General features: G+C 37.1%; 1 protein-coding gene across 6 annotated transcripts in view; it reads left to right on the plus strand.

Moving 5' to 3' along the window:
- MDM1 (Mdm1 nuclear protein) overlaps positions 1–11,596 on the plus strand; it is a 32,424-nt gene extending 20,828 nt beyond the window's left edge. For 3 of the 6 annotated variants that reach the window (XM_074226189.1, XM_074226190.1, XM_074226193.1), the window contains 8 exons: positions 2,592–2,630; positions 2,974–3,149; positions 4,480–4,779; positions 5,289–5,437; positions 5,525–5,637; positions 8,495–8,744; positions 9,358–9,423; positions 10,924–11,596. In XM_074226189.1, coding sequence (XP_074082290.1) covers positions 2,592–2,630; positions 2,974–3,149; positions 4,480–4,779; positions 5,289–5,437; positions 5,525–5,637; positions 8,495–8,744; positions 9,358–9,423; positions 10,924–11,036 — 1,206 coding nt within the window. In that variant the 3' untranslated portion in view covers positions 11,037–11,596. The remainder of the gene's footprint in view (positions 1–2,591; positions 2,631–2,973; positions 3,150–4,479; positions 4,780–5,288; positions 5,438–5,524; positions 5,638–8,494; positions 8,745–9,357; positions 9,424–10,923) is intronic. The other 3 variants (XM_074226191.1, XM_074226192.1, XM_074226194.1) reach the window with 2 other exon arrangements.
- The last annotated feature ends 862 nt before the right edge of the window (positions 11,597–12,458 follow it).

A 12,458-nucleotide genomic window follows, 5' to 3' on the forward strand; every position in this document is an offset into this window, starting at 1 on the left:
TTTCAATGTAATTAACCAGATTTTTAAAAATCCCCAGACTTTTTTTTAATTTAAGTTATATGACTATTTTGATAGAATTGGAGAAGTAGGAGAAAAGTTCTGGAAAAAACAGTGCATATTTATTTTAGTCTTTATTGGTTCAATGATCACACTTATGTTAGTGCTTTTCATATGTGACAGAAGAACAAATTCTTAAACTGAATATACATGCTACTCCAAAGAGCAGAAAAACTTGCCAAGGCTCTAGTCCTGCTTCCTTTGGACTTAGAGATTCTCTAGTGATTTGTCACGTTTTTAGCTTCAATTCTTTTATTTGATATATTTGGATTTATTCTTTTAAGTTTCCATTCTTTGTTATGATAATGATAATTTTAAGGGTCTTTAAGTTTGTTGTGGGGAAAACATAATCAAGACATTTATTTCAAAAGTGGCTTAGAAGAATGATGTTTGGTTGGTTGGTTGGTCTTGAAGACAGACTGTAATTTGTAATTTAGTGATAGGCTAACAGGTGGCAGTGTGATGCAAGAAATGAAAGGATTTCAGACAATTGAAAAGTTCCTAGGGTTATTTGTGTTTTGTGGTTTTTTTGTTTTGTTTTGTTTTTTATTCAAGAGGACACAACTAAAAGTGCTTTGCAAATTAATAGGAAGATAAAATTACATTATGAACATTTTTAAAAAGTGTTCCTTTAAGTCTTGTCCTTTTCAGATGTAAGTATGTTGTTGTTTAATCCCAGTCCATGTTCTACTGTGAAGTTGCCCTCTAGAAAGATTTTTGTTTATCAGGGAGCTGGTGGAGATTTTGGACCCAGAAACACTGAAGATTCATTTTGGTGAATGTTAAAATGCATGCTGTGGATGGGTGTATGTGGGGGAGACCTGAACCAGGGATTAGAGAGAGGAGGTGGGGAAAGAGCAAGAGAGGTGCAAGCCCCTTTGGGTGCTCATGGAGTGGAAGCAGGGCTTATCCTGAGCCCCACTTTATCTGTAAAGTGAGAGGACTTTGGGAGAATCAAAGGAACACTGCCTTGTCCCCTGAGGCCTTGCATCATTGTTAGCAGGTATCAAATGGCATGGAGGGGTCAGAGACTCGGGCACCTGTTGACTCTGAACAGTCGTTTTGGTCTAGCAAATGATGAGTTAGGCTAGAAGAGGAAAGAAGGAAGGAAGCCAGCATTTATTAGAAGCTGAAACAGGGCAGATGACCGCATCAGGATCAAACAGGATGAGTCAGACTTGGCTTCCTGACTGTAAGCCTTGGGCAGTGGATCCTGTGCCACCTTGAAGCCTCTGACCAGACCTTGGGTCTGCAACTTGCCTTTCAGTATTTTAGTGATTTTTATTTTAGCATCATTTCTTTTGTATCATATATTTTATGCATTTAAAAGCATGACTTTGAGAAGGTGTCCATAGTTTTCAGCAAATGCCAAATGGAAGTCCATGCCAGTCCATACCACTCAAAAATATGCCAAAATTTAGCATCAATATTAGTCAGTGACTTGGACTTCCAAATCCCTCCCATATCATTAAGTTGTGTTCAGTGCTGCCTAGTATTTAAGTCTAGGAGATGATAATCCTGTCATACCTGTGGGGGTCTATGCAATTCTTGGAGCCACCTTTTAGAACATTGATAAGCAAGAAAGCATCCAGACAGGCATGACTAAGATGATGGAAGATTGTCTTACCCTGCCATGTGTGGATTGGTTAAGGAACTTGGGAATGGTTAGCTTTAAGAAGATAAGACTTGGGAACAAGATCATCAATTAATCATTTATGAAGTTCCTACTGACTCTGGTGCTCTCCTAGGAGCTGGAGATCCCAAACCAAAAAAGACACAATCCCTGCCCTCAGAGAGCTCACTTAGATGTATTTGTATTTATTATGTATGTACCAAGAAAATGAAAGATATAATAGGTAGGAGCAGGGGAGACACCTGCTACTGGGAGGGTTAGGGCCTCATTTTGAGCTGGCCTTTGAAAGAGAAGAAGGTTCTGAGAGGCCAAGGTTGGGAGAGAGACTGTTCCTGGCCTTGGGTCCTGTTTGTAGGCATGGGGGGGGGGGCAGAGTGGCAGGGCCGATGGGGCAGAATGAGAAAGCTGGAAGAAGGTTAGACCCAGTCTCTGCCAGTCATGGAAAACTGCTGGAGCTTATTAAGTTGGGGGAGAGTCCTGATCAGAAGCCCCTCAGGAGAGGAATGCCGCTTGGGTAGCATGTGGAGCAGAGGAGCAGGCTTCACATGTGGAAGGGCTGCTACTAGGGGAGAGGACCTAGAGTCTGGAGGGGGGGAACCTGCGTAGAAGTTGCAAAGAGGCAGACTGGCTTGTAAGGAAAAACTTACTGCTAGTTAGAGCTCCCCTACAGCTTATGTATGTATGGAAGCCACAGTGGAGAGCAGGTTGGAGATAGACTTACTGACCTCCAGGGACCCTTCTCTCTTTGAGATGTTTTGGGGGAACTGAGAGAATAGTGATGGGTCAATTCTTTGTATACCTAAAAGTCAGTATGAGGATGTGTTATTACTTGGTTCCCACTGATGATGATGCAGTATTATCATGCTGATATATTTCAAATATGTTTTATTCCTCCTCCTAGGGTTCCCAAAACACCCTAAATTCCCTGTGGTATGCTCAGGTTGGTTGCTTCTGAGTTTTTTTAAAAATCTAATGCATAGAATATTTGTGCAAGCTCAGGCTGAAAATAAAATAGATGCCAAAATGACCATATTCTTAGTTGCTACTCCCTGCCTGCTGAATGAAGAACCTAGCACTGTGCTTTGGCTTGATTCTTCTGATTTTGGCTTCAGAATGCCTATCATCATGTAAATGTGGCTAATTTTTCTTTTCTTTTTCCCTTCATTTTGTGGCCTAATTTGTGCTGTGGATGTTTAATATTGTCTGACTTGCCCTTTCTGATATTTGTAACAAAAACCTTAGATTTTTTTAATGGTTCATGTTGCTGGATTCTTCCTGTTTAGGTTAAAGAACTTCGAGAGAAAGCTGAGTTTTATAGGAAACGGATTCTTGGGACACATTTTTCTCGGGACCATCTGAATCAGATTCTCTCTGATAACAATTGTGTATGGGATGTCTCTTCTGTGTCCAGCTCAGAGGGAACTATCAGTAACAACATCAGAGCCCTGGATCTTGCTGGGTAAGAGCAATTTTTTTCCTTAAAAGATAATGGAGCCATTCACTATAGTTAAAAAAACTGGGATTTAAGAAAATAACGAAATACTGATATGAGAAAATGACACCTGTCACTCAGACTTTGCTTATACTAAATGTCAGTCATTTACTAGATCAAAGTTATGTTTAATTTTTTAGAGCACAGAATAAAACTGTGCAAGGTAAGACATGAATTTGATCTATTTCTTTTAGAATTTATTATAGTTTGGAAAATGAATTTTAAGGCACTAAATTTTTCTGGAGCAAATGCCAAAGCATTTTGAAAAGTGAAAAATCACTCTAAGATCTTGTTGATTTCAAAGTGAATACCAGTAAATATGGATGGACCAAAAAAAAAATTGCTGTAAGAAGTTAGAACAAATAATGTGGCTTTGTTTATTGTGTGTATGATGGGATTTCTATATCTGGAGTGGGGATCATCTCCCACTAGAGAAGGGCAGTCTTTGCTCAGTGTGATTGCCAGTTGAATGATGTCCTTAAACATTCATCTGGCTAAAGAAAAATTCACCATTTCAGACAGAGTTGTGCTTTTATAATGAGCTCTTGTATGTGCAGACTGAGGATCCATGCTGGAGGATGGCCAGGCTGCACACTTCTAGGTCCTGACTATGGACAGCTGTCAAGGGTGGGCTTTGTGAGTGGGGCTTTGGCTGGGGGGGGGGTGGGGGTTGGAAGGAGTGCTCTTCATGGGTATCTTAACCTCCAGATAATTTATTTAGTATTCTTTTTTAAAAAAAAATTTATTTAAGGCAATGGGGCTAAGTGACTTGCCTAAAATCAGAGCTAAGTAATTTTTTTTTTTTGCAAGGCAGTGGGGTTAAATGACTTCCCCAAGGTCACAGCTAGGTAATTATTAAGTGTCTGAGGTTAGATTTGAACTCAGGTCCTTCTGACTCCAGGGCTGGTGCTCTATCCACTATGCCAATTAGCTGCCCACAACTAGGTAATTCTTAAGTGTCTGAAGCTGGATTTTAACTCAGGTCCTCTTGGCTCCAGGGTCGGTGCTCTGTCCTCTGTGCCACCTAACAGCCCCTATTTAGTATTCTTTAAAGCAACTCTATTCAGTGGCATAAGACATTGCATATATTATATATATCCACACACACATAGGTTAGATGCACACATATTATACATATATACATATATATATATATATATATATACATATATATATATATATATATGAATGAATATGTAAGTAATGAATAATGGAGGGAAATAAATGGGAATAAAATGACTTCAAACTGGAGCAGCTATGTTATTAACTTATATTTAAATTTGCTTTGGTCATTCAGAGTTCCTACAGGTCATAAGACATTGCAGAGCCATGATTCCAAAAAAAAAGCAGAAGGGCCACCTTTGGCAACACAATGCCAGAAAGATAGTACAGAAAAGTTGGGTGTGTCAAATGCTCCCACCCTCCCCATTAGAAGAAAACTCGCCTGGGGTGAAGGCAGTGCTGGTGATCAGATCCATAACCATGAAAGAAGAATGGAAGAAGAAAAAAATGAAAAGAACAAGTCAGATTTTGTAGAGGAGGCCAAGGAAATAGAAGAAAATGATAATGATACCAAGAAAGACAGAATCCAAGAAGGGTGAGGTTTTTAATTGCCTATTATAGCAAATCAGTTTTTCTTTAATTGGACTTTGTAGTTATGCATTTAGTTTGATTAGTATGTAAAAGACAAAAGATTTATTAGATATTACATTTTATTAGTAATCAAGAAAGATGATGGTTAAGTTTTGTAATTTGTAGACAAATTGCAACATATTTTGCATAACATTTTCAAATAGGTCCTTTTATATGACACTGCTGAAGTTAAGAATTTGACTCAGTTATTTTCTGTAGAGCCCAGAACTGCCCTCAAGGTGGTCGCACTGTGGCCCCTTCCCCATAGTCAGAGTTCAGATCAGTATGTTGTCCTGGCCAGGGGCATTTCAGGATAGCTAATTGGCAAAAGGCTTAGCCTCCTCTGGCAGGATGAGTCAGTTATCTGTACTTCATGGCATCAGGTCTTTTTAGTTTGAATAAACAGCCCTCTTAAATGTTTAGAATAAACCATTGCATAGCTGTGGCACAAATATCTTTGCTCATATTTTGCAGGGAGACTGCTTCCCTCCCATGTGCTTCAGCAGACCCGTCAGATTCTTCTTCTGTGTCCTCAGGAAAAGGGGGCCGGCTCCCCACCCCAAAGCTGAAAGAACTTGGTGGAGCCCCCAGGACTCATCACGATCTAACCACTCCTGCTGTTGGTAATAGGGAGAGAAGAGCTAGCAGAATGTTTTCTGCCTAATGATGTCCAGTTTACTTTAAATCTCTTGCCTTCTGCATTCTTCCAGGGGGTGCTGTTTTAGTGTCTCCATCCAAAGTGAAGTCTTCATTCCCAGAACATAGGAAAAAAAAGCCCTCTCCAGATTCCTTAAGAGAAATGTCAAAAATCGACTCTAATAGGGTAAGATAAAGTCAGTGTTGGAGGGAGTGGGAGAGCAAGGGAGCCAGATCTCTTCCTAGTTTAAATAAATATGTTAACACTGTGCAGTAAATGCCTAACAACTTTAGCTCTTTTCTAAAAAAAAAAAGATGACTGGTGAATTGTTGTTAGTGAAGTGTATACTTAAAATGGTTTTTCTAGTAATGCCAATGAATTTGCTGACTGTAATCCCTTACCTGCTGCCATTTGTGAATGAGGAAGCAAACATCAATGAGATTGCTTATTGGGGTTTAGGGCAAATAGTTTATGGTCTAGTTTAGAAATTGAAACTGTTACTTTGACCTTATTAGCTCAGTGTGTATGATCAAGTAAGCTGATTACACATAAATGAAACATGTATAGTCAGGGTATATAAGGGTGGCTTCCTAGTAACTTAATTTTTATTCTTAAATTTATTTGATATTGGGGAATAGAAAATACCAGAACAATATCTTTCCAAGCAGATTAGCATCAAACACTTTGGTTTTCAAGTTCAAAAAACAGAATTGGTAGTGGTAATTTCAGACTTAAATAATTTTAACTCCATTCATGCATCATTTCAAAAGAGAATGTCCTTAACAAGTGCAGATCCGACTTTGTCAGAAGTAAAATTTAGACTCAGTCCTTGAGAGCCAACTGTGGTTTGGACGGTGTGGCTTGGCTTGTTGAGCCACATTGATGACTGCTTTGGTTAGAGCCACACTGACTAATTAATATAATAGCAAGAGGAACAGGGAACGAAAGCTAAAAATTATCTTGTAGTTTATATAAATTTTTCTAGAAGCTTCTGATTTGTTTGTGATGCATAATTTTAAAAACTACATATTATCACTGATAATAGAATTGTGGAATTATAAGACTGTTCATTTAATGTTTACAGTTATAAGACTACACTTAATGTCTTGGGGTCTGTCAGCATCCTGAAGTATTACTGAACAACAGTAGAGCTGAATGTATATTCTATGGCACAGCTCTATGATTTCTGTAGTTTGTTTTTATTATGGTCAGATTAGAAATTTTTGAAGATTGTGAAATAAAAGAATACTGCACTAGTATCCAAGTAATATTCCAATAGGCAAAATATAAGAGGTGAAGAATAACTTTGAATTTGAAAATATTTAGATGCTACAGATTGCCAGGGAGTTTTCAGCTACTCACTGAGTAAAATCACATTGAATAAAAGTGACCTTGTTCATATGAGAATCCAAGAATTCTTAATCTTTTTTGTGTCTTAGGTCAGTGATGGGGAGCTTTGTTTTTGTCAAAGACCATTTGGATATTTATAAGATCATTCAAGGAACATATAAAATTATCAACTTAAAAATTAGCCTGCTATATGGTCAAACAAATGCCCCCCCAAAAGCTCCTAGATTTATTGAATTTCAAGTCCTGCCTGTGATTACTGTGGCAGTGCCAGACCAAATGTTTGAGTGAATCTGGTGAATGGATCCTTATTTCAGAAGAATGTGTTTAACAGAGTAAAATAAAATCTGTGGGATTACAAAGGAAGTCAGTCAATTGGATTGCAATGTTGTTAGCAGTATATTATTAAATAATATTTCCACAATACTTTAAATTTTGTTAAATGTAAAAATAACTTGCTATCAAATATTATTTGAAGTTTTTTAAAAAAAATTTAAGTTGATTTTTTTATGTTTACAGACCCTACGTTAACAACTCCTATGTTTATGTTAGTATTTTGTATTAATATTTAGTGGTTTTAGAACTTAGTTGGAAGGAACTCTGTTGATCAAGTAATTTGCATCCAATATATATAGGGAAGCTCTTTCTGTTGTTTGACAACAATCTCAGTTCAAGAAAGGGAATTGGTTATGTATAGATTTAAATCCCATGTAGATATTAATCCCATGAAGTTTATTTCCAAAAGAGAAAAAAGTAATAGCTAAAGAAATAGAAAGTTTCTCAATCCTTGACTCGTGAATGATGGCTTCTAGAGATACTAAGGTCCCTTACGTAGTTGTAATTTTTCTATTTCTGTTTTCTCTTACGTGCAAAGAAGAAATAAAGTCTAGAAGCGCAAAAGCGAGATAAGTCAAAGCTTTTCACATGGTTGATTTAGGAACAATTGTGGAAATTATTTGATTCATCATCACTAGGAAAATAAAACCATTAGCTGTAGAGAGAGAAAGATTAGTAGGACTTGGCTACCATCTGAAGCAGGGAAGCAGTGAATTAGCCTGGGGGTTTTAATACTGAAGTGAATAGATGAGAGAAAGCATGAATTATGTTGCTTTGAAGATGCAAGAAGAAAGAACTAGAAATTTCAGTGATTAAGAATGAGGAGAAGGTATCAGCTTTATCTTTGTTTTTAAAATTTTTTTTAATAAATCATACTTTCTAGAAATTACCTACTTTAATTTTTGCTGAGCAGTTTTTATAGTTGTATGAGTTTTTTTCAAAGAAGAGAGATGAATGCACTTTAATCTCGATCTCATATAAAGCTTGAGCTTTTATAACTTGAACTACAATTTTTTAACTGATAAAGGTCCCACCACTACCCAGGGTCAGCATACTTTTAATGTAGGAAAAACAAAATCTAAGGGAGAGAATCAATTTAGCTCTAAACCTAAAGAGAGAGCAGAAATCACAAGAAATCGCTTAGGAATTGTCAGGCAGGATTGGAGCATCGGTGAACAGCAGTTCAATAGGTGTTTGCCATGGAAATATTTATTTAAAGTGTATTTATATGTATTTAGAGTCTGTTTTGTTCTTCCTAATCAGAAGGTATAACTATGCCATACAGCTTCCATTCCAATTATCATTCACTTCTCTCTTGCATCAACATAAGTCTTTCATTATATATTTTTTTACCTTTTAGAAAGAACTTGGACCGAGACCCTTACTGACTCCTCTAGCTGCTGGTTTGAAAACAATGGATCCCCTCCCTTTGAGAGATGAGATTGAAGTCAGTATTTCCAAACCCGAGGTTGTTCCTACAGGCCGGAAGCTTCCCGAGAATTCCATAACAGTCCCGGTGCTGGGGCCACGGCCTCTCTGTGCCCCATCCCACTGGAATCCATCCTGTCGCATTCAGGGGGCGCTTCGCAATGCAGAGTTTCAGCATAATGGTGAACTTTGATTTACTCTGCTACAGCCTGCTGTGAGACACACACACACACACACACACACACACACACACACACACACACACACGTGTGTAGATCCACCTCTCCACACTTGCATACATGGGTTATATAATGTGTTAATTGAATTCTTTATGAAGGTGTCTCACAACTTAAGTAGTAAGATTAATGACTGGGAGTGACGCACAGGACATAGCCATACACAAATTTTGAAAATGATGTGATTGAGTAGTGTTGCAAAGGCTATTGGTTTCTATATTCCACAACTGATATTTAAACTACAGAAGAGACAATTAGTTCAAATTGGTAGCAACAGTAGCTGAAAATGCCCCCATCCTCCAGTAAATCAAATGAATAATGAGCTTTGTCCAGTTGTGTGCATGTCCAGCTTAACTGTTATCCTCTTAGCCCTGTTGCTCTGACAGTCTGTCCACTATTTGTTAGTGGATACTTTAGATAGCTGTAGCATGCTATGATATTTATGGAAGTGATAAAAATTGATATTCTTTTGTAATCTGCTTTCTCTAAGTACTTATTTATAAAGGAGTCAGCTGTTTGGAGCCAGAACATAACTATTTTGCGTTTTGTTCCTCCATAGGAAACCTTGTGAGCCCAAGAACAGGCCATTGCCATTTACCTCACCAAGAAATCAATCATGATGAAGGTAATTTACTAAAAATGTAGTGAGACTTGATAAAATGTAAGATTTCTAAACATAGTTATTCCATGGATCTAGAATAATATTTTAAATATTTTTATTTTGCCTATGTTTTACTTGTATATTTCCCCTCAAAAATTCCTTCCCTAGTTGAAGAATAAATGTGTCTTTTTTCTCTGCATAGTTTTCATCCTATCAGATTGTTATTTCTTAGCACCAGTAGGAAGAACTTTGAAAACTTGATGTGAATATTTGAAAGTGTAAATGATTATTAACAAAATATACTTGATTTTTCTATTATTAATTTAATTTCTAAAACTTGTATTTATATTCATATAATAAGGCTTTGATATTTCCCCCTTGTATTATTAGCCCCCCAAGACCTCTTTTTGAATATCTGACAAATGGTCATTGAATCATTATACACTAAAAAATCCAAATATCCAGGGCAGCTAGGTGGTGCAGTGGATAGAGCACTGGCCCTGGAGTCAGGATAATCTGAGTTCAATTCTGACTTCAGACACTTAATAATTACTTAGCTGTGTGACCTTGGGCAAGTCACTTAACCTGATTGCCTTGCAAAAACCAAAAAGAAAAAATGCAAATACCTGAGATTTCTTAATGCACATGGTTTAATAGGTAGATTTTTTTTCTCCACTAAGTATTCAGTCAAATTTTCCTGAATAGATTACTCTGAGAAAGAAAACTGAGTACTTAGATGAATTTGTTCTTGGTCATTCAGTTGTTTCCAGCTCTTTGTGACCCCTTTTTCTTGGCAGAGATACTGAAGTGGTCTGCTATTTCCTTATCTAGCTCATCTTATGTGTGAGGAAACTGAGGCAACCAGGATGAAGTGACTTGCCCAGGGTCACTCAGTCACAAATGTCTGAGGCCAGATTTCAATTGAGGAAGATGAGTCTTCCTGACTCTAAGCCTGGCACTCTATCCACTACCTAGCTGCCCTATTCAATTGAATAACAAGCTAAAAAATTAGAGGCAGTTTCTTTTTCTCTAAATCAGGGGGCAGGGAAACCTCTGGCCTGCTGACCTTATTGGTCTGGCATTAACAAGGCAGGGACTCGAAATTCAATAAATCTAGGATCTTTTTAGGGGTGAATTAAATGTTTGACCAAATATAGACTGCTAATGATATTAGAAATTTTCCATCAGAAAAATGGTTCCCCACCCCTGCTCTAAATTGTCTTAAAAATTTTAAAGCTTTGTTGATACTCAGAGTAAGGAATATTTTCCTATATGTTCTGCTTCTAAGGAGGCTGGGTCTGGTCCCACCTTTTCCGTTCGCCAGTTTGGTGACTTTGTGCAGCATCACTTCATATTTCTGGGACTCCGCTCTCTTCTATCACGAAGGCTTGACCTGTTAAGTCCCTGAAGATGCTGGTTCCTCTTCTGATCCTTTTACATCAATACATCTAGTTGTTATAAACACATGCAAAGGATGATAGGGTTTGGTTGCCCTGCTTTGTTAACGTGGATTTTCCTTTGTAGATGATGACAGAATGTCCCAGATCTCTGCTCGGTCTGCGGCCTCAAGTCTGATGGCTTCTCAAACATTGGCACGTGCTCAGAAAAGGAAAGAGAGCTTTTGGGGCAAGAAGTAGTGCTCTTTGTGGCTAGCTCTTTCCATTTTGGTGACTATTACTGTGATTATTTTTTTTTTATTTTCCTATAGGAAGTTGAGGTTTTTGAGTATTTGGGATTCTTGTATTTTGGGGCAAATGGGTATGTTGGCTTTATCTAGGAATATGAGTATTCTAACAGCCTTCAGTTTAGTCATTTTAATTTTTTTCTTCATGTAGCCAAATTTGAATTTCAATTTTAAATTAATTGCCATTTTAGGAGTATCTAAACAGGTACTAATGGATTTGCCTAGTCCTTCACAAGTTCTGAACTTAACTATTTGTCATCAAGCATAGATGATAGAATTGAGAATTAGATCCATATTACCAAGAGTATTCTGAAAAGTTAATTGTGTAAAAACTAAGAATTAAGTTTGAAGTGTGTTTTTGTAGGATTGGTTACCTATATTTATAAACTAAAGATATCATAGATTGAATTTGTACTCACAATATTCACTTCTAGTTTTTTAAATTTTAAAAATATTTCCTTCAGCATTTTGTTACTGTTAGTATGATGAAAATATTTATACTTAGGGTGAAAATGTTAACTGTATATATTTTTATCTTATATAAGAAATTTTGCTTTAAAATAAGTATATTTTTGTTCTCTTCTGTTTTCCATTTGTGTAAGAACAATCTTACATTTTAATAATGTTTAAAGGTGAATAAGTTATTTGTACAATGAAGCACTGAAACTTTGTAGACTTTTTCAAATTAAAAAAAAGATCGAGTACATTTGGTTTCTCCAGGAAGTTATTTCATGGAACAGTTGTGATCTTTTTACTGGGTTTTTCCTCCCAGAGCAAAGTGACCAAAGTTTTCTATACTTCCTTTAATGCTTTTGTTAGAATACAATAGAAGATAAGTCCACATCTTTTTCCTTTTTGTGGTGGGGGTGGGGATGGGAGGAAGGTAAGAATGCTGGGGAAGACATTAGTAGAGAAAATTGTATTTTTCATCTCTCCTTTTTACTCCTGGGTGCAAACGCAAAGCAAAAAGCTATAAGATCTCAAGCTATGCTATATACTGTCCTAAGTAACAAAGATACAAAAAATAAAAATAAAAACAGTCTCTACTCTCAGTAAAGCTCCATCTTCTAAAGGGAGAGAAGGAGATGTATAAAGACCCGAAGGTAGAGCAGAGAGAAGAGGATCTATGTATAAGAGAGACCTGAAAGTAGAGCAGACAAAAGGGGATGTGATGTATAAGGGAGACCCAAAAGTAGAAACAACCAGACCTGGCAACAGATCACACATAGAGATATATGAGTGAGAACTGGGGTAACTGGGAGGATGGTAATACCATAGAATAGGTAGAAGAGAGAAGGGTTGGAAGGTGGAGTGGGAGGGGAAGATAATCCATCCCTATAGTTATTCATATTACTTATCTTTATGGTATTTTCAT

This window comes from Macrotis lagotis, chromosome 2, assembly GCF_037893015.1.
Source record: "Macrotis lagotis isolate mMagLag1 chromosome 2, bilby.v1.9.chrom.fasta, whole genome shotgun sequence".
NCBI lineage: Eukaryota > Metazoa > Chordata > Mammalia > Peramelemorphia > Peramelidae > Macrotis > Macrotis lagotis.